Below are 23,381 nucleotides of genomic sequence, written 5' to 3' on the forward strand. Positions count from 1 at the left end.
TAAACCTTTTTATCTTTAATTTCAGTGAAATGCAATTTCCCTTTTTCTTCCTTCCTGATAGTTTTATTTTTGTTTTTCTTTTCTTCCTTGTACAGTTCTTTTCGTGCTAGTTTCAATGACATGACATGCATGAGGAATCTTCGGCCCAGTCTTAAAAGCCAATCTAATTCTGAAATAATAATTCAAGAAATAGAGTGTGATGATGAATCAGAATATGATGAGAATGAGTCCCTTGAAGAGATTAGTAAAGAATTAAGCCATTTTGAAGAAAAACCCAAGCCTAACCTGAGTGATACATAAGCAATCAATTTAGGGGACCCCGATAATATCAGAGAAACTAATATAAGTGTCCATCTTGAACCACAACTCAGGGAAGAGATAATCAAAGCATTGTTTGAGTACAAAGACGTCTTTGCATGGTCATATGATAACATGTCGGGTCTAAGCACTGCCTTGGTGGTTCACAAATTGCCCACTGACCCGACATTTCCTCCCGTCAAATAGAAGTTAAGGAAGTTTAAAACTGACGTGAGTGTAAAGATTAAAGAAGAGGTCACAAAGCAGTTCGAGGCAAAGGTCATTCGAGTCACGCGGTATCCCACTTGGTTAGCCAATGTTGTGCCTGTTCCAAAGAAGGATGGTAAGACCAGGGTGTGTGTTGATTACCATGATCTCAACAAGGCAAGTCCAAAGGACAAATTCCCACTGCCAAACATCCATATTTTGATTGATAATTATGCCAAACATGAGATTGGGTCTTTTGTGGATTGCTATGCGGGCTATCATCAGATCCTAATGGATGAGGAGTATGCAGAAAAGACGGCATTCATCACGCCATGGGGAACATACTGCTACAGGGTCATGCCTTTCGGTTTGAAAAATGCTGGGGCAACTTACATGAGGGCAATGACAACCATATTCCACGATATGATACATAAGGAGATCGAGGTCTATGTGGATGATATAATCATAAAGTCTAGAAAGCAGGCTGATCATGTCAGAGATTTGAGAAAATTCTTCCAAAGGCTTCGCAGGTACAATCTTAAGCTCAATCCTACAAAATGTGCATTTGGTGTGCCATCTGGAAAATTGTTGGGATTCATAGTCAGCCATCGAGGTATTGAATTGGACCCATCAAAGATCAAAGCTATCCAAGAATTGCCACCCCAAGGAACAAAACTGAGGTGTGAGTTTATTAGGGAGGTTGAATTACATCAGCAAGTTTATTGCTCACCTTAAGACAACTTGTGAGCCTATCTTCAAACTGTTGAAGAAGGATGTTGCAGTCAAGTGGACAGACAAGTGTTAAGAAGCATTTGATAAGATAAAGGGGTATTTGTCGAACCCACATGTGTTGGTACCACCTAAACCAGGGAGACCTTTGATTCTGTATTTGACGGTTTTGGACAACTCGTTTGGTTGTGTGTTAGGTCAGCATGACATCACCGGCAGGAAGAAGCAAGCCATCTATTATCTCAGCAAGAAGTTCACATCTTATGAGGTTAAATTCACTCACCTTGAGAGGACATGTTGCACCCAAACTTGGGTAGCATAGAAGTTGAAGCACTATTTGTCATCTTACACTACTTACCTCATCTCTTGTTTGGATCCGCTAAAGTATATCTTTCAGAAGCCTATGCCTACAGGGAGGCTCGGAAAGTGGCAAATCTTGCTCATAGAATTCGACATCGTCTATGTGACTAGGACTACGATGAAAGCCCAGGAATTGGCCGATCATTTGGCTGAGAACCCAGTGGATGAAGAATATGAGCCATTGAAGACTTGTTTCTATTGCACTAACAACATGGCTGAGTACGACGCATGCATTTTGGGTTTGAGGTTGGCTGCAGACATGGGTGTCCAGGAAGTCTTGGTCTTGGGAGACTCGGGCCTTCTCATACACCAGATCCAAGAGGAATGGGAAACACGGGATTTAAAACTCATACCGTACCGGCAATGTTTACATGATCTTTGTCAACGGTTTCGATCAGTAGAGTTCAGGCATATTCCAAGGATCCATAACGAGGTTGTTGATGCTTTGGCTACCTTGGCATCAATGTTACATCATCCAGATAAGGCTTATGTGGACCCCTTGCATATTCAGGTCCATGATCAGCATGCTTATGTAATGTGATGGAAGAAGAACTTAATGGTGAGCCTTGGTTTCATGATATCAAGGAATATATCAGGATGGGGGTGTATCGAATACAAGCCACAGGTGATTAAAAGAGGACAATTCGGCGGTTGGCAAGTGGATTTTTCTTCAGCGGAGGGGTTTTGTACAAAAGGACTCCAGATCTTGGATTTTTGAGATGCATAGATGCTAGACATGCCACAGCTATCATGACTGAAGTACATTCTAGAGTCTGTAGACCACATATGAGTGGGTACGTGCTGGCAAAGAAGATTCTCCAAGCAGGTTATTATTGGCTCACTATGGAGCGAGATTGTATCAATTTTGTGCGCAAGTGTCATCAATGCCAAGTGCACGTAGATTTGATTCATTCTCCACCATCTGAATTGCATACAATGTCTGCACCATGGCCTTTTGTTGCATGGGACATGGATGTCATTGGACCAATCGAGCCAGCAGCGTCCAATGGGCACAGGTTTATTTTGGTGGCCATTGATTATTTCACCAAGTGGGTTGAAGCTAAAACTTTCAGGTCTGTGACCAAAAAAGCAGTGGTCGATTTTGTGCACTCAAATATCATTTGTCGGTTCGGGATCCCAAAGGTGATCATCATAGATAACGGTGCTAATCTCAACAGTCATTTGATTAAAGAGGTGTATCAACAGTTTAAGATTACACATAGCAATTCTACCCTATATCGCCCCAAGGCGAATGGAGCAGTCGAGGCAGCCAACAAGAACATAAAGAAGGTACTTCAGAAAATGGTGGAAGGTTATAGGCAATGGCATGAGAAGCTGCCTTTTGCATTGTTGGGTTATCGCACTACTGTTCGTACTTCAGTAGGGGCAACTCCTTATTTATTGGTATATGGCACGGAAGCAGTGATACCCGCGGAAGTTAAAATCTCATCCCTTCGAATTGTTGCGGAGGCCGGAATTGATGATGATGAATGGGTAACCCGCATGGAGCAACTGAGTTTGATTGATGAGAAAAGATAAGCAGCAGTGTGTCATGGCCAGTTATATCAACAGAGAATGGCAAAAGCATATAATAAGAAGGTGCGTCCACAGAAGTTTGAAGTGGGTCAGTTAGTATTGAAATGCATTCTTCCTCATCAGGTTGAAGCAAAAGGCAAGTTCTCCCCAAACTGGCAGGGGTCGTTCGTTGTAACAAGAGTGTTGTCCAATGGTGCTTTGTATTTAACAGATATAGAAGGCAAATGTGTAGAAATGGCTATCAATTCTGATGCAGTCAAAAGATATTATGTATGATTTCTTTGGTTAAATTGTATTTGTTTGTACTTGGCATATTTTAAAGATTGAAATGACGAAGGCATTTTGTTCTGCTATCTAAACACTTTATCCTTTGTTACCCCTTTTTGAGCCTTATTTATTTCTTTTCATCCCCCTCTTTTGGAATCAGTGGCAAAACTTAGAAACGCGAGAGCAAAATATAAGTAAAAGAAAAGAATGAAAAGAGAAAGAAAAGAATGAAAAAAAAAAGAGAAAAGAAGAAAAAGCAACAAAAAGGAAAAAAGAAAAAGAAAAGAAAAAGAAAAGAAAAGAAAAGGAAAAGTCACAACAACAAAGCAACTTCTATGTTATGAACTACATTCGATCTGATTCCTTTTAAGGATACGTAGACAGCCTTACGGTTTGGTCCCATCAAAATAAAATTCCAAAAGTCCCCAAGCAAAGAAACTGGGGCAGAAGTTGTGGTTGTTGCAAGAAATCTGATTCCAAAAGTTGTAATTTTGAACCCATTTGAATTGTTTTCAGCCTTTGACACCCTTTTCTTCTAACCCTATCCAAAAGCCCATATTACGGTCCAAACAAAGACCCTTCGATCAGTCTTCGAGAAATGTCAAGTCAAGCAAGTGGAGGTGATTCATATCAGGGGCAACACTCTAGTCCAAGCAGGAAAAAATAATGAAAATGAGAGTCTTATTGGTGAAAACCCTCACGGGAACCATAAGGCAAAAGTGAGTTGAGAGATGAACAAATGAGAGAGACGTGTTGGTGAAAACCCTTCAGGGCACCGCAGGCCGAACAAGGTCAAGGTTTTGGCAAACAAGTCAGGTTATGGAAACTCCGGGGCAACAAAGTATGGCAACTGAAAGTTGATTGGTTGGACAGATTGGGCCGATTAATCCGAAATACATGTCGTGATCATTGGTACCATTTGTTCCACTCAGATAAGTCTCTTTCCTTTTTCCTTTTTAGCAAGTCATCCAGTTTTGGATTTTCTTTATCCTTAACTCTCAGGATCATTGCATTTCAGTTCTTTTGGGTTTCATTTCTCTAAGAGGTTTCAATGTCAGTCTTGGTCAAGCAAATAAGAAAGGATTTCAAAGCTCACTACCAACTTCAAATATTGCAAAGCACAGTGTGGCCAAAACATACCAAAGATAGCATGATGTAAAGTGGGATATAAAGTGCCAGCAAAAGTTCCATCTGCGGAATGATTAGTAATTTCATGGGAGATGCAGAGGTTCAGTTAAAGGGGTCAGAGATGTAAAACAACGGTTCGGGTATAGAACACTAGGGTCATCTGAGGTCGTGTGGGTTGAAAGTCAGTCAGAAAGTCAAGTGGTTCAGAGCCAGTTCGGGGAAGCCAGTCAAAACAAAGCACGGCAGCGGGGAGACTTTCAGCAAGAATGCCACAAACTAACCACCACATTTTAAACTGACAAGATTTTTCTTTGATTGAAATAGGGGCAGAAAGTTTTCAATTGTTCGGGGAAACCCTCTGTAGGGAAAAGCAAGCACCAAACAGGTTTGATTTTGATTTTGATTTTCAGGACCCTCCTGGAAAATGGGACCTAGTTTAAAAATCGAAACAATCATAAGTAACAAAATCTAGCATAAATGTACCCCAAGGAATATAAGTTGGTTTAAAAGTTTGCATGTTTAAGATAGGATTTAATTAAGAGTTGTCAGGACCCTCCTAAATAATGGACCCAGCTTTAAAATTTCCATTGGATAACAACATTTAGCGTTAGTTCTGGTGTAGGGTAATATAATTTAGCCGGAAAATAGTCACTCTTAAGATAAAACTTGACTTTTGATTTTCAGGACCCTCCTGGATAATGGTATGTAGCTTTAATACTTTCTTAGATAACAAGATGTAGCGGAAGTAATACCTTCAGAAGATATAACTTAGATTTAAAATTGTCGTTTGATTAAGAGTTGTCAAGACCCTCCTGGATAATGGGGTGTAGTTTTAAGATCGGCTTAGATAACAAGATGTAGCGAAAGTAATACCTTTAGGAGATATAATTTAGATTTAAAACTGTCGTTTAACTAGGAGCTCTTAGGACCCTCCTGGATAACGGGGTCTAGCTTTCAAATTCTTAGTAATATTTGGTAATATGATTCAGTTTAACACTCACATATGTGCCCAGCTACCAAACTGGGCCAGAAAATTTTCTTTATTTTGTCTATATCAGGTACCCACTTGGAGAATAGGGAGAAACAACTCAAATTCAGCAGTCAGGCGCCCACCTGGAGAGCACGGGAATACATTTCAAGTTCAGCAATCAGGCGTCCACCTGGAGAGCACGGGAATACAACTCAAGTTCAGCAGTCAGGCGCCTACCTGGAGAGTACGGGAATATAATTCAAGTTCAGCAGTTATGCATTCACCTGGAGAAAGGGAAAGCATCTTAGAGTACAATTCGAGTTCAGCAATCAGGCGCCCACATGGAGAGCACGGGAATACAATTCAAGTTCAGCAATCAAGCGCCCACCTGGAGAGAACGGGAATACAATTCAAGTTTAGCAGTCAGGTACCCACCTGGAGAGCATGGGAATACAATTCAAGTTCAGCAGTCAGGCGCCCACCTAGAGAGCACGGGAATACAATTCAAGTTCAGAAATTAGGCGCCCACCTGGAGAGCACGGGAATACAATTCAAGTTCAGCAGTCAGGCGCCCACCTGGAGAGCATAGGAATATAATTCAAGTTCAGCAGTCAGGCATCCACCTGGAGAAAGGGAAAATATCTCAAATTACAATTCAAGTCGGCAACAAAGGGATTTCACCGGGAGAATACAAGTCAACAAGGCAACGAGAACCACAAGAGCAAGTTTGAAGATGTAAATAGGATTTTTGTAATGCATAGATCATAGTCTAGTCTAGTTTCTTTTTATTTTGACATGGTGTAATAAGGGGTTCAGTAAGCAGTAGCAGCAGTAGCAGCAGCAACAACAACAGTGAAATCATAGCTTCATGGTAGTCCCAGCTACCAAACCTTCCCGAACTACACTGACGTGATTCCTTTATAGCCAAGGATATGTAGGCAACCTCGGAAGTAGGGTGCGGTCAAATATTTTAAAAATGTTTCTCACAGAGTATTCAAACGGGCAAAAATCGCTCGTATCCGCTCATTTTATCTTTGCCCGAAAACTCTTCGTGTTTCCGAGCAAACAGGGGCAGCTGTGAACACGTGATTTTTGCCCACCGTGAATTACTCCCACAAATTCAAAACAAAACAATTTCTTTCATTGTTTGCAATTTTGTGGACTTTTGTGGCATTTTCTGTTATTGTTTGCGTATTGTCTGTGCATGTTTGCTTTATTTAATTAATGAAAAATACAAAAAATATGTGCATTTGCATTTAGAATTTAATTTAACATTTTAGGATTAGTTAATTAATTAAGTTGTTTTATAAAAAGGAAAATCATAAAAATAGTTAACTTGCACTTTTTAGTTTTAAATTTTTATTTTTGAGTAGTTAGTTGAAGACCCGTTCTGGTGCTCTAATTACCTGGAAGTTTCAGGGTACTTCCCTCTCCTTTTAAGTCAGTTTTCTTTTTACATTTGTCGTCCTATCTTCTGATTCTTTTCTGGCCTTTATCTGTTTTCTTATTTTAGCTTCTTAAGGTTTGTTTTGATATGCATGTTAGTTTAAACCTCTTAGGTCATCTAGTCTAATTAATTAGGTTAGTTTCTATTTGTTAACTTCTTTAATCCCAGCCAGTTAATTGAATTTTTGTAAAGTTGTTCAAATTGCTTCTGGTTTTTGTTTTCTTCAGTAATGGCTTTGATTTGGGCCTAGGGTCATGCCTTTAGATTTCAGAATCTTGGTTTGGGTTGGGTTTTGAGTGAATTAAGCCCAGGGTCAATTTGACTCATACCCGTTTGGGTTACTTAGGTAAATAACCAGGGGTTCAGGGGTAATTTAGGGTAATTGGGTAGGAGAATCTTTTGTTAACTAACTAGGAAGCTTCCTAGAAGCTAGGGTGGAGGCTGTCATGATAATTTGATAAATGCATTAAGGGTAGTTAAGCAAAAAGGTAAATTAGCTAGGGATTTCTGAGTTAAAAAACAAAATTGGAAAGGGACTAAGGGGTAAAAACTAATTCCTAAAGGTTGCCCTACTTCCTTGCCTATAAAGGCATGCTTTCTTGCATTTCAAGGCAAGCTCAAGAGATAAAAAATACATAATTTCTGAAACGGCTGGGAAAAAGATAAAAAATTTACGGCTCCATTGAAGAATTTTGTGATCCTTGGGGATCTCACTTCTAAAATAATCTCTGAACAATCAAAGGCTAAAATGATTTGATTTTGGTTGGTTTTCAAGAGTTTGGTTCAAGTTTTGGTTATTTTTTTTTATTACTGGGCATCATTTGATACTTCTGCTGGTTCAAACTTGGTTCAAAGCTGGTTTTCTTTGGTTATTTCTGGGCTAACTCCATTGTTGTTGTTGTTCTGCTGTTGAACCATCAATTTCTGTTTTGTTTTGAAATTTAGGTACCCCTTGGAACCATATACAACATGTGCAATGCAAACTTGTGTTTGAGTGTGAAATACCATGGATACAAGTTGTATTTTGGGCCTACTTTTCTATTTCATTTATTTTTGTAATGTCCTAGATATAATCTTATATTCTACCTAGTAGAGCAGCCCTTCCCCCCTCTCTTATGTTGTTAATGTCTTGCAAAATCTGTGTGTGTGCTCGTTAGTTTAATTCTTGGAATGTACAAGCATGGAGATGGTTTAAATTGAGTTGAAGTTCAATCATATAGCTTGCAGGTTAATGAATTTTTTGTTTTGACATGTGAGCCATGGAATTACTATAATAGAAGTTCAGGCTCATGCTAAGCATGTTTGTTTCATATCCGTGAAGGATCAATGTCGTTTTGGAGCTGGTTTGAATTTGTTTGATTAACATGGTTATGCAAGAAAGCAGAATTGTCTAATGGGGTTCAGCATGATTATAGGATGATTACATAGTTCCAAGTTTTTTCACAAATGTTATCTGTTTTGTCCTTTTGAAACAATTAAGTTCAGAAGCTAAATGGATATCATGGTCATTTTTGAATCAGATTTAGCCTATTTTTATTTTGTTTGGGATCGATTTGGAGCCATCTAGTCCTTTGCTTGTCTGCTGATTCTGTGGCAATAGGGATTCGATCTTGAGTCCTTGTTTGCCGTTGTACCCTGTTGCAAAATTGGGCCTTCTTTTGGGCCCAGCTCAAGTCATTTAGAAATCAGGAAATTGGTAGCCCTTGCAATATGGTGTTGGGCTCTATTTGAGCCCAGATTTAAGATAGGAACTAGACCCACATCAACACTGCAAATAATTATGATGTTCTGCAAGCACAAAGACTCGATCCTTTGCCTATTTTCCCTTTGTTCACGATCTGGGCCTCTGTTGGGCCAATTGCTCATGTGGACTCATCATAAGCAGGTCTGCCCTTTTTAATGGGGCCTGACACGGATTTAAGCCCCCTTTAACGTCAATAGTATTTAGTTCGAGTTCATTATCAACCCATTGGTTACTAGAACTCAGTTTGAACATTTAATTGAAAGTAGAAAAATAGGAATTCTCTTAGCCTTGTTAAGTAATCAATTAAGCCCATTAATTAGATTGGAGGTAAGCCATATTAGACAACGCCAATAGTTTATGGCCCTCCGAGTTTGATTTGAGTTCTTCTTTTTAATTCGGAATTAAGGTGCGCCATGCCAAACAAAGATGACAATTGCATGGCCCTCGTTTTAATTGATTTTGATTTAATCCTTAGAATTTGAGGCGTGCCACCTAGTGGAATTTCCATGTCTCTCGCAAAGTTGCAAACGCGTAGTTGTTTTAGGCGCGTTATTTTAATAATTTACCTTCCTAAACTCGGGTGCGCATTTGTGTGACCCAAATCCAAATCTCAACGTTAGATAAAATGTGTTGCGGACTGCGGGTGCATTTATGTGACGTGGTTTGAAACATATTTTAAATGACGTTGCAAATTTTCTTAAAAATGGTTAAAAGCAGTTATAGAGTTAAAATTGCACATAGGTTCAAAATGTTTTAAATCAGATAATTATGCCAATAATAACAGTTGAGCGACCGTGCTAGAACTACAAAACTCGGGAATGCCTAACACCTTCTCCCGGGTTAACAGAATTCCTTACCCGGATTTCTGGTTAGCGGATTGTAATACGGAGTCGATCTTTTCCTCGATTCGGGATTTGAACCGGTGACTTGGGACACCCTAAATATCCCAAGTGGTGACTCTGAATCTTTTAATAATAAATCCCGTTTCGATTGTCCTTTAATTGGAAAAACTCCCTTATATCCTTTAGGGGGTAGGAAAAAGGATGTGTGACAACCTATACCCGGATTCCCAATTACACACTTTTTCTTTGCGGGAATCCTATTACCCCCCTAAACTTATTTTAAATGGAATTATTTGCACCCTTAATGCTGACGCGACAGAGTGTGTGTATTTCACTCTCCCAAAGGAGAGTGAGAAGAAGGAAAAAACGATTTTCAGATTATTTTTTATTCTTTTTACCATTTTTTCTTACTCTTTTTCCTTTTCCTTTGTCTTTTTTCTTTTACTTTTTTTTTTGTTTCTTCTCTAATTCAGGCGGATATTCATTCACCGGCGACTTTGTCTAACCGTTTTTCTTCCATTTTTTCTTTTCACACACAAATTAAACTCTCAAAAAGATCTATTCATAAGCAAAGCAAAATACACTCAGATTTGGGGGGGGGGAATTCATCATCGAAAAACCTTCTCACGCCGCAAAAAAAATGATGTATTAAAATTTTAACTAGAAAAAGTTTTCTCAGTTTATATTCGCTTTTATTTCTTTTGCTCTTCCCAGAGGCGGATGTAGTGTAATGACTATCGGTTCAACTGAACCCATAACTTTCGACGCGGAGTAAAGATTCATCAAAATTACAAAAATAATAGATATGAATCCATAACTTTAAAAATATAATGGGTTCAATGTCAAAAACATTAATATTGAACCCATAAGATTTAAATCCTGGATCCACCTCTAGCTCTTCCTCCCACACATAAATTATACTTTCAAGAAAAATTTATATATATATAATAAAACACACTTAGATCGGGATAAAAATCTGTCGCCGGAAAAAATGGTGTTTGTGAAAATCCGACTATTTTATGTTGTCGGTGACCAAAACAAAAAGAAAGAGAATGAAATAACAAAAAAATGAGAATAATAAGAAATAAGAATAAAGGATAAAAAAAGAATAAAAAAAGTACTAAAAGTACATATAGGGCCGCGTGTAGCTCACTACTTGCCAAGAGTTTGGTTGTCAGCGTTAAGGGTACAAATAATTTCATTTAAAATAAGTTTAGGGGGGTAATAGAATTCCCGCAAAGAAAAAGTGTGTAGTTGAAAATTCGGGTATAGGTCAGGGGGTACTTATGCATTTTTCCTAAAAATATTCATCCTCGAATGTTGTTAGGGCCTTATTCTTAAGCTAACAATCAATCCTTAGGTCCTTGAACCTCTTAAATTTTCTTAGCACTACTGACTCTTCCAAGGGACTCAAAGTTTTGGCTAACTCCCTAAATTTTCAAAAATTTCGGCAGAGTTTTCCTTGTAAATTGGACTATCCAAAAAAATATCTCTGTCACAAATACCACAACCACATCAACAACAACCAAATATACCATAACAGGCCATTCATAGGCACCATACGCAACTCATAAATTAATTACTCACACTTCGGCAAGGAGGTACCACAATAACTAACAAGAATCTAAAGCACAACAACTCTAGCACAAGTAAATCACTTTAATGAATTAAATATACTACGTCATAAACTAAATTACTACAACAACTAAGTATAATCTAGGGATGACAGAAACACTTGCTAACTTGTACTTAATAAATGAAATATAAATGTCAAACCAAACTTAGGTTCGCATACCCTTTCCTCAAATAAATATGGATATTTCTTTCTCATATCTTCCTCAACCTCCCACGTAGCCTCTTTTGAATCATGATTACTCCACAAAACTTTTACCGATTCTAAATCTTTTGTTCTTAACTTTCTTACTTGTCTATCAAGAATTTCTATAGGTACCTCTTCATAAGTCAAGCCTTCTTTAATTTCTATAGTATCGGCAGGTATTATATGCGACTCATCATGGATGTACTTTCTAAGCATAGACACATGAAAGGCAGGATGAATAGAGGACAACTCAACGGGTAGAGCTAGCTCATAACCCACATTTCCTTTCTTTTCTAGAATTTCATAAGGTCGGATAATCTAGGGCTAAGTTTCCCTTTCTTACCAAACCTCACAACTCCTTTCATTGGTGAAACTTTCAAAAACACCTTATCACCAACCATGAACTCTAACTCACGATGCCTCTTGTCAGAATAAGACTTTTGACGACTCTGAGCCGCTTTTAGCCTTTCTCTGATTAGCTGAACTTTCTCTAAGGCCTCACAAACAAACTCTAGACCAATCAACGGTACCTCTGCTGGTTCAAACCAACCCACTAGAGACCTACATCTCCGCCCATACAATGCCTCATAAGAAACCATACCAATGCTAGCCTGATAGCTGTTATTGTAAGCAAATTCTATAAGTGGCAAGTGATCATCCCAATTACCTCCAAAATCTATAACACACGCATGCAACATATCTTCGAGAGTCTGAATGGTCATTTCTGCCTGACCATCGATCTGTGGATGGAAAGCGGTGCTCAAATTGACCTTGGTACCTAATCTTTTCTTAAATGCTTGCCAAAAATGCGCTATGAACTGAGGGCCTCTGTCAGATATGATTGAAACTGGAATACCATGCAATCGGACTATTTCTTTGATGTATAATTGTGTATATTGCTCTGTAGAATCTGTCGTCTTTACTAGTAGGAAATGCGCGGACTTTGTTAGTCGGTCTACAATAACCCAAATTGAATCACGCTTACAGTATGTGCGAGGTAGACCTACTACGAAATCCATATTAATCATCTCTCATTTCCACTGTGGTATCTCTATATATTGAGCTAGGTCACCAGGCCTCTGATGCTCGACTTTGACTTACTGGCAATTCAAACATTTAAGCACATGATCTGCTACTTGCTTCTTCATACCTTTCCACCAATATAACTCTTTCAAATCTAGATACATTTTGGCAGCACCTGGGTGGATAGAGTACTTCGAACTGTGAGTTTCTTCCATTTTGGACTTCCTAAGACCATCTACATCAAGCACACATAACCGATCATTCAACTTCAAAACTCCGTCACTTCCTAGAGTGAAAGCAATGATTTCTTTGTTTCTGACTCCTTCTTTTAACTTCACTAAGAACGGATCTTCGTCTTGCTTAGCCTTAACATGCGCAACAAGAGAGGATTGCGCTAAGGCATAAGCAGTTATACCTCCTTCTTCGGTCTCATCCAATCTAATTCCATCATTTGCCAGTTTTTTAATTTCTCGACGCAAAGATCGTCTTTGTACTGCAAGATGGGCCAAGACACCCATTGATTTCCTACTAAGTGTGTCTGCTACCACATTAGCTTTGCCCGAGTGATAAAGGATATTGATGTCATAATCTTTCAATAGCTCGATCCGCCTTCTCTGTCTCAAATTTAATTCTTTTTGCTTGAAAATGTACTGGAGACTTTTGTGATCTGTAAACACTTCAGAATGCTCGCCATAAAGGTAGTTTCGCCATATCTTTAATGCAAACACCACTGCTGCAAGTTCCAAGTCGTGTGTGGGATAGTTCTTTTTATGATTCTTTAACTACCTGGAAGCATAAGCAATAACTTTTCCATTTTGCATAAGAACACAACCGAGACCAACTCTGGAGGCATCACAATATACTGTGAACCCATCCGAACCTGTCGGCAAGGTTAACATAGGTGCAATGGTCAACTTCTTCTTTAACTCTTGAAAACTCTGCTCACAAGTGTCTGACCATTGGAACTTAATTGTTTTCTGAGTCAACTTAGTTAATAGAGCTGGAAGTGAGGAAAACCCCTCTACAAATCTTCTATAGTAGCCAGCTAACCCCAAGAAACTCCTGATTTCGTTTGGTGTTGTCAGCCTAGGCCAGTTCTTGACTGCTTCTGTCTTCTGAGGGTCTACTTTTATTCCTTCACTAGATACCATGTGGCCTAAGAATGCCACTGACTGCAACCAGAACTCACATTTTGAAAACTTGGCATAAATCTCATTCTCCTTCAAGGTCTGCAAGGCTATTCTGAGGTGTTCTGCATGATCTTCCTTGCTCTTAGAGTACACCAAAATATTGTCTATAAACACAATAATAAAGTTATTCAGGAATGGATTGAAAACTCTGTTCATGAGGTCCATGAATGCAGCTGGAGCATTTGTCAACCCGAAGGACATTACTAGAAATTCATAGTGCCCATAGCGAGTTCGAAAGACTATTTTAGATATATCTTCTTCCCTGATTCTCAACTGATGGCACCCCGACCTCAAGTTTATTTTTGAAAATTACTTTGCACCCTGAAGTTGATCAAATAAATCATCAATTCTTGGCAGTGGGTACTTGTTCTTAATGGTAACTTTATTCAACTGTCGATAGTCGACGCACATTCTAAGAGACCCATCTTTCTTCTTGACAAACAGGACTGGGGCACCCCACGATGAAACACTCGGCCTGATGAGCCCTTGTCAAGGAGGTCTTTCAACTATTCTCTCAACTCATTAAGTTTTGTTGGCGCCATCCTATAAGGAGGTATAGATATGGGTTGAGTGCATGGCATGAGATCAATTGCCAAAGTCTATGATTCATTTAGGAGGAAGTCCGGGAAGGTCATCTGGGAACACTTCTAGAAATTCTCTAACAACTGGCACAGACTAAAGAGTCGGTGGTTCTGATTCTAGATTAATGATGTGAGCCAAATAGGCGAGACACCCCTTACCGATCATTTATTGTGCCTTAAGGTAAGAAATAAACTTACCTACAAGCGATGTTGAACTACCCTTCCACTCTAAGACTTCTTCATTTGGAAATTGGAACCTGGCTATCTTGGCATGACAATCTAACATGGCATAGCAAGAAGATAACCAATCCATACCCATGATCACATCGAAATCCACCATTTCTAACTCTATGAGATCGGCTTTGGTGTTGAGACCTTGGACTGAAACTATACAACCTCTATAGACTCTTGTGACTTTCACTGACTCACCAACTGGAGTAGATACTAGGAATGACTCACTAAGTTGTTCAAATTCTAGTCCGAGGTTAATTGCAAGGTATGGAGTCACATATGAAAACGTTGAACCTAGATCCATTATGGATTAAGCATTATGTGAGCAGACTAAAAGTATACCTGTAATAACTTCTGCAGATGCCTCTGCACTCTGACGATCAAGTGTAGCAAACAAACGGGGTTGTCCCATCCCTAAGTAACTCGATCTACACCTCTGCCTACCCCATGCCTGGCTTGATTATGAGAACCACGAGCCTTGGATGGTACAACTGCAGTAGCTGAGGAACTAGAAGGATGAGTTGATCCCCCACTGAAACTACGTCTCAACTTTGGGCAGTTGGCCTTTATATGACCAATGTCTCCACAATGATAACAACCATGAAACCCGAGCTTGCACTAACCTGAATGTTACCGCTTACATGTTCCACAAAGACCTTGTTGGTGTGAATGTTGCTCAGCCTAACTCTGGCTATGTGAGGATGATGTCCTAAAATTCTGATTCTGGTGAGACTGATTTCCATAACTCTGAGTATGTCTGAAGAAAGACCCACCACCTGACTGATGACTAGACTGAGCTGGTGGTAATGACTCCTTATTAGAGGAATCCCTTCCACCTCCGCTGGATGTACCATTAAACCTGTCTGTCGTCCGTGCTTTCTTGTTATGCTCCTTTTTTCTCTCCTTTGTTATCTATCTTTTTCTAAGTGCTTGGCAAATCCCATAACAGAGGAGAAGGCTGACATCCCTACTACTGCAACTGATGTCGTATCCTTAATGTGGTAAGCTAAACCACCAACAAAACTGTAAATCTTTGCTTTTTCTATCTTAACCATGTGAGGAGCATGCTTAGCCAATCTTATGAATTATGTGTAGTACTCTTGCACACTTCTATTCCCTTGCTTGAGTTTTTCAAACTCTGTAGCCTTAGCTTCCCTATCCTCTTCTGGGATAAAGTTAGCCATGAAAGCCTCTTCAAATTCTTCCCAAGTAGGTGGACCATCATCTTCATCTCTTTCCTTTTCCCACATCTCAAACCAAGTGTCAGCCACATCTCTAAGCTGGTAAACAGCCTGCTCCACAGCTTCATCGTCAAATGCTTTCATCACTCGGAGGGCTTTCTTAACACCCTCCAGCCACAACATTGGATCTTCATCAACTATAGAACCATGGAACACTAGAGGATTCAACTTCAAAAATTCATTCACTCTTGAGGACTCAGAATTGTTCTGTCTATTTAATTGAGGTGGAATCTCATCTCTTCTCTCGTTCTGGTTGGCCATTAAGGCTTTAAACATCTCCATAGCGTTGTTGACTACATTAAACATATGACCCACCTCTGGGGATATAGTTGTCTGAGTCGGAGTTGTTGTTGGGGGCGGCACTGGATCCTGAGGTACTTGCTCATCATTATCCACCCCTTCTTCACGTTCAACTCGGGGTACTTGGACCTCTTTTGTGGATCTACCCTACCTTTTCTGAGTTAAAGCCTTCTTAGTTCTGCCTTGAGCCACAATAGTAGCAATAGTTTCTTGAGCAGCATCCTGAGTGTTGGTGTCAGAGTTGCAAGTACGAGCGATTTCTGTGAGTTTTGGAGAAACGAATACATTAGATAATTTCTTAGAGGTAGGATCTACTGCACGATCCAAAGTATGAGAAAAATGAGACTTTTCCTAAATATTGGTAGCCTCATGTTTATAAGTATGGCGCGCTTCATACCCATAAACAAGACTCTACTAATACGGCTTCATAGACCTCTAGGACTCCATAAACCGAAGCTCTGATACCATGTTTGTCACGACCCATTTTCTGAACAAGCCGGGACCAGCACTCGATCACTAAACATGACCGAGCGAACCATCTCTGCTTATCAAATCTATTATAACTCCAAACTTTATATGCAACAAGAAAATACTCTAACAAAATACTTTTGATTAATTTAAATATTTAAATAAATCAACTCCAAAACTTTATTCGTAGTAACTACTGAATTACTACTAAGTTATTATCAAAAATAACTGAATCTTAACCCAACAACTATGTCTATGAAGCCTCTACTGATAAACTGACGCACTACTCAGGACATCCAGTTCTCTAGGTAAACAAAAAAATAACTAAATAAAGATGTCTCTAAGGAATACTCTACGAACAAAAGCAGAGCTCACCAATAGCACTTGAAGAGAAGGAAGTCCTAACCAGTAGCCTGCTCGCCTGCAAAATCGGTTCATACGTTGTATCGCACACCAACGTAGGTGCCCAAAAGAGAACGTCAGTACCATCCATTGTACTCAGTGAGTCTCAACAACAGAGGGCGAAACTTTAATAACATATACATTACGAGCAAAGGTTCTAAATGCATATAAAACATAAAGCTTATAAGAATAATTCTAAATAATTGCATAATAGCAGTTTATGAATATTCTAAAAGAAATTCTTTTCTTTTTCTTTCTTATAAAAAAAAATATTTCACTTTATATTTTGTGAGTTCCAACTATCCTGACTTAATTCTATCTCAGTCACCATGTGATCGGCACGGGTTCGATCCCAACCTGATTCAATAGGCCCAATCCACGAGGTGCCACTCACTTCATGGTTCTCAGCGCTCATGTATCATACCTTAGCATGGCTAAGTAAATTCTCAGCAACGAGACCCTCAGCTCGTATGTTCCCCACTTTGTCACAAGTAGTTTCAGGAAGTCAACGCCTTGGTCAGGACCCTCGGCCTGGATGATGACCCCTTCTCAGAATAAAGGATATTCCTAAAAATCTTTTCTTTCTAAAACTTCTTCTTGTGACTTTTCAAGTCTAAATCTTTTCTTTATAGAACATTACGTACATGCCCATGCTGGTATCCTTAAATGTAAAGCATGACATAAGAATGAAATAAACATGTAAAAGTGTTTCTAAATATTCTTACTTATTCATAAATTTTCAACATGAAAATAGCATATAAAAATAACACAAAAATCTGAAAAATTATACACATATATCATAATAAATCATCTAAACTTTTGCTAGAATAATTCTAAGTTAATAGGTATTCACTCGCTCCAATTAAGTAAATATAAACTCTTTTAAGCAATTCATCAAACACCTTGTATGTGTGATTTTGTGAGTTAAACCACTTTAGTAAAGGGTTATATCAACTCACCTCAAAACTTCTCGAGCCAATACGTAGGCCCCAGTCCAATTGACAATAGTCAAACAATTGATTCTACAACAACCAGTGCATTTTAATCAATTTTAAAGTTTCACACCTTAAAATAAAATTTATTGTTGATATAGAGGAAGAAGGGAATTAACTATCCAATTCTTACATACTACTACTTTAGGGTAATTGACAATAGGGAATTTTACATACCTGAGTTCAAGAATTAGTTATTTTTAATGAACCCTAGATTTTCCGTTGCCTGCATGAGTTTCTCTCTGTTTCGTGAGTTTCTCTCTGTTTCGTTTCTCTCTGTTTTTGTCTAAACTTCTAATTCAACTCTTTTCTTAAGGCTTGAAGCTTTTTTGGTTCCATCAGCCCTTTTATGGGCTTTAGGCCCTTTTTTCCTTTTTTTTAACTTAACTAATAATTAATGATATCCACTTTTAATAATTAATAATATTAAAATTATTAATATTCCTCTAATTATATATCCAATTATCTATACTATATTAAAAGCACGAACTATAGGCAAGATAAAAATTATAATAATAATAATAATAATAATAATAATAATAATAATAATAATAATTTAATTCTATAATTAGCGTGTCTCGAAACTTTTATAAATTTGAGGAGTGTTACAATCTTCCATTTTAAACTTGTACACTACACTATGTTGTGTTTGTATTACCCCTATTATATTGGGAAAATAACACTGTATAACTGCTCTCAAAATAATAGTCAAAAAAATGTATATATTTTTTTGTATATATATACATTATAAAATATTTGTGCAACGCACGAGTATAGAGGCTAATATAATATTAAAAGCATGAACCTTTAAAATTAAAAGTCAAATTACATATTTACCCCTTTTAAAAATCTAAGTACCCCACCTATAAAAAAAATAGCAAATTTATTTGAAGGGATGTGATCCTTCGGAACAAATACTAATGTCCCAAAAGCTCTCTGTCCTAAAAAACTAGCCAACAACAAAATTAAATTAAAATAACAAGTTTGTTTGAAGGGACGCATACCTTCGTAATAGGTTACTATTGTTCCGAACAGTTTCTATGTTCTATTTCAAAGATCTTGTTATCATGGGATAAAAATTTACAAGGCACAATTATCTCTTTTGGATTTCATCCGCAATAATTACATGGGATAAAAACCGTATTAATTCAAAGGGTGAAAATGTATTATCACATAATATAAATATATGTGTTATGCATTAGTTATATCTCTTTCCCAAGAAAACAACTTCTCTATCTGTTCTATTAGTAATGATTCAAAGCAAGTTGCCTAGCAATTTATGCTTTTTTTCTCACGTTCTCATTATACTTGATAAAATGGGAATAGATTTTGTCAAATCATTTCGCATTAGAAAGAAAGATGAAGAAATGTTACTGGAAAAAAAAAAAACTAGACAATTATCAAGTTCAAAGAAAAAGATCTTCAGAAGCATAAGAAGTTTGATCATTTAGAAGGAAGTTCAAATGTTATCCAAAGATTAGAAGCACTATGTATTTGTCAAAAAAGTATTATTGCTTGTGCATCATCAAAGTATCAATTTTAGTATTTCTCCTCATATAAAAGAGAAATTTGTGCTGGTATAATATTCCAAATTTGATTATTCTTTAACCGATAATTCTCCTAATGCTTTTATTCTTATTAGTTTCCGCAAATTATCTATCTATATTTACGCAAAAATAATTATTCAATAAAAGGATTTCTACACAATATATACTATAGGTATAAGTGAATTCTATGTTATTATCTGTTTAGCTAAATGATTCACGATTTTCATAAATTAAGATATCAACTAACAATAGCAATAACAACTGAGTATAATCTCACAAATGTGATCTGGAGAGGGTAGTGTGTACGCAGACCTTACCCCTCCGTTGATGGATATAGAGGTTGTTTTCATAGACCCTCAATTCAAGAAGACAAAAAGAGACAATGGAACAGAATACCAGCAACCTAAGAAGCAGAAAATTAGATGGAAAAAACAATATCAATAACCAGTAACAATGTCAAGGTACTTGAAAAACGGAGCAGAAAAATAGTATGAACACAACATAAACAACTAGCAGTCTAAGACAAGATACTATTAGACTAGCCTTACACCCAGTACGGAGTAGAAAACACTCAACTATCTCCTAACATTCAACCCTAATGCTCAACCTCCACACCTATCTATCAAGGGTCATGTTCTCGGAAAGCTGAAGCCACCTCATGTCCCACCTGATCTAAATTTAAATATCATCTATTCATATTAATAATTATGTAATATGAAGCATGTTGTAATTTGACAACACAAGTTTTGGTAATGACAAAGCAATTGAGACACATAAAAGGAACATATACTAAGAATATCATTTATAAGGAAGTTTATGTAAGATTCACTATATTATATTTTATACCTCATAAGATTGAAATAAATTAAACAATCATGTGTTTCTAATTAAACTTTGATTGTTTATCTTCGTAGGTTTAAAAGATATCTAACTATATTAACCTTGACAAATAAGTCACAGCACAAAAATCCACATGGATCATTCACATAAACTTGTGGTTTATTCATTTATGCATAATTATACACTTACAACTTTATTTTACTAATAACAATATTATTAATTTGTGTACTACATGGCTTAGTATACACGTGCGATCGAGAAACTAGTATATAAATATATATGGTGAAAGGAAGTGTGGTTGGAAACAGCCTTGGTCCAAACTAAGCCCCACAACTCTATGACATGGAGATTGCAGTGGAAACTAGAACAAACAATGTCCATTTGGCACCAATCAAAACCGCAAGAACCTTATCCCACATCATAAATCTAATCTTCCCAATATCCACTTCCCACACATCCAAAAATACACATGATCACAAAATCTAAAACATATTCACCACATCACCATTAAGAGGAAACCAAGCCAAAAAACAAAGAAAAGAAAGGCTAATTGTTATTGAGTGTAGTAGTAAGCAATGGCTTCAACACAATGTTTCTTGCACCAACATGCACTTTCTAGCTCTGCAGCTAGAACAACATCCTCAGTGTCATCACAGAGGTACGTTTCATCCCTTAAGCCTAACCAACTGGTTTGCCGTGCCCAAAAACAGTCCTCGGCTCAAGAAGATGATGGCAACAGCGTCGCCGTCTCTCGACGATTGGCTCTCACTGTCCTCATTGGTGCTGCTGCCGTTGGTTCCAAAGTTTCCCCTGCAGATGCTGCTTATGGAGAAGCTGGTATGTCAAGTTCAATTTTGACATATTGTCTCAAAGAATTTTTGTATACGATCTGATTACTTAAAAGAAGGAAAGTCTTGACGTAATTGATGAAGTTGTTGTCATACGACCAGGAGGTCACGCGTTCCAGCCGTCGAAATAGCCCCTTACAAAAATGCTGGGTAAATCTATATATAATAGACCCTAGTGGTCCGGCCTTTTCCGAACCCCGTGCATAGTAAGAGCTTAGTGCATCAGGCCGTTATCTGATCACTTAAAAGATAACTACGCATACCTGCCCGTAATATGTGAAATTAACCACTTGGAAAGTAGAACATATTAACAACCTGTAATAACGAGTAAATAAGCTAGACAGTATAAAAATTCATTATTTACTGGGTTAGTGTATATAAATTAAATCTTGTTGTACGCATACATTATGATCTGAATATTGATCAGACGCACCTACATAAAACAGCTTCCACGGAATAACATAAAGGGCAGCCGGACTACAAGAGTATATTGTACGTACGTAGCCTTACCCTGCGTTACTGCATGGCAGCAACTTACCAGTTACGCCAAGGCTCCCCTTCTTCCCCGGAATAACATGATGATGCTTAAAACGATCATTGGATGGAATTTAACGATGGTTTTTGTGATATATATATATATATACAGCAAATGTTTTTGGTAAGCCAAAGCAAAACACTGATTTCTTGGCATACAACGGAGATGGATTCAAGTTGCAAGTCCCAGCTAAATGGAACCCCAGCAAAGAAGTTGAGTTCCCTGGTCAAGTTCTCAGATATGAAGACAACTTTGATTCCACCAGCAATCTCATTGTCACTGTCACTCCAACTGACAAGAAATCCATCACTGGCTATGGCTCCCCTGAAGAGTTCCTCTCTCAAGTAATTACATTTCTCTCTCTCTCTCTCTCTAAAAGCATGCATTTTATAGACTGAAAATTGCACAAAAAAGTGATGAGTTTTGACCTTTTGTCTGAGCAGGTGGACTTTTTGCTAGGAAAGCAAGCTTACTTTGGTAAAACTGATTCAGAGGTAAGTAGTCATAACTACAGTGAATGATTGTAAAAAGGATTTGTTGTTCTGGTTATTTGTAGAGTGGGAATACTTTTACATGGAACAAGTGAAGTAAGTCCTAGAAATAAATGCCCTATAGTTTTTTTAATATCGATAGTGTCTGATCCAACTTGCACGCACCTAGACTATTCCACTTAGAGGAAGAGCCAGGATTTGAAATTAATGGGTTCAGGATTTTAATATTTTTAAGTCATTCGGTTCTAAATTAACATTTTATACATATTCAACGGATTTTTTAAGACAAATACAGGGTCTGGATCAAAGCTATTGGGTTCAACCGAGCTCGTAGCCAAAGCGCTAGGTCCGCCCCTAATTCCATTAGGTATCAGCTATTTCCCACTAGCAGAGATACCGGATAACTATGCCGGCCAAAATGCCCTGCAATTATCAACATTCAGGAGCGGATGTAGAGTATGGCCGCCGGGTTCATCTGAACCCAGTACTTATGTTGCAGAGCATAAATTTGTGTAAAAATTCATTAAAATTGCAATAAATGAAGAGGGAATTTGTTACTGCAGGGTGGATTTGAATCTGGTGCAGTGGCAACTGCAAACCTATTGGAGGCATCAAACACAACTGTGGGAGGAAAAGAGTACTATATCTTGTCAGTATTGACAAGAACTGCAGATGGAGATGAAGGTGGTAAGCACCAGTTGATCTCAGCTACAGTAAATGATGGCAAACTTTACATCTGCAAAGCACAAGCTGGTGACAAGAGATGGTTTAAGGGTGCTAGGAAGTTTGTGGAGAATGCTGCCACTTCTTTCAGTGTTGCTTAATTAAGAATGAAAAAAAAGTAAAACCATTAGTATTAAGTTTGTATGTACTTAGTTCTCCCCCCTCTTAAAAAGAAATATGGTGCTGAGATGAGTTGCTTAATTGGACTTCCTTTTTTCTCTTTTCAAGCCACCCTAAAATAGTTTGTAGAGATGTTTGAAGTATTGTTGGAGAAAGCTAATGTTAATAATATAATATTTTCTTTGCATATATTTGACACCCTTTTAGAGATGTTTAAAGCCCTGTGTTTTTACTGTGTTAAAGGTCTTAATCTATATTGTTTGGAAGGGAAAGTGTAGTTCAAGAAGAGAAGTCTTTTAACAACCAACTCACAAGGCTTTAGTAGATATAAATCTTGAGGAAAAATTATGCAATCATCTCCAAAAAAAAAAAAATAAACGAGGGCAGCCCGGTGCACTAAGCTCTCGCGCATAGCGCGGGGTCCAGGGAAAGGCCGGACCGCAAGGGTCTATTATACGCAACCTTACCTTACATTTCCACATGAGGCTGTTTAAACGGCTCGA

The 23,381-nt window shown here is 37.9% G+C and overlaps 1 protein-coding gene across 2 annotated transcripts; it reads left to right on the forward strand.

Annotated features, from left to right (window-relative positions):
- Positions 1-20,527: 20,527 nt before the first annotated feature.
- LOC107769475 (oxygen-evolving enhancer protein 2-1, chloroplastic-like) lies at positions 20,528-23,067 on the forward strand. Of its 2 annotated transcripts, NM_001325033.1 has the most exon segments (5): positions 20,677-20,998; positions 21,656-21,888; positions 21,988-22,038; positions 22,599-22,859; positions 22,915-23,067. In NM_001325033.1, coding segments are annotated over 4 exon segments (807 nt in total). In that variant the 5' UTR covers positions 20,677-20,736; the 3' UTR covers positions 22,915-23,067.
- Positions 23,068-23,381: the final 314 nt, after the last annotated feature.

The sequence above is a fragment of the Nicotiana tabacum genome, chromosome 10 (genome assembly GCF_000715075.1).
Source record: "Nicotiana tabacum cultivar K326 chromosome 10, ASM71507v2, whole genome shotgun sequence".
NCBI classification, from domain to species: Eukaryota; Viridiplantae; Streptophyta; class Magnoliopsida; order Solanales; family Solanaceae; genus Nicotiana; species Nicotiana tabacum.

Bases quoted from the DNA above. Each gene is read 5' to 3' on its own strand.
- LOC107769475 (XM_075222386.1), top strand. From the start codon at position 20,737: ATGGCTTCAACACAATGTTTCTTGCACCAACATGCACTTTCTAGCTCT. The intron at 20,999-21,655 runs GTATGTCAAGTT...ATATATATACAG, and splicing joins TGCTGCTTATGGAGAAGCTG to CAAATGTTTTTGGTAAGCCA. The intron at 21,889-21,987 runs GTAATTACATTT...TTGTCTGAGCAG, and splicing joins CTGAAGAGTTCCTCTCTCAA to GTGGACTTTTTGCTAGGAAA.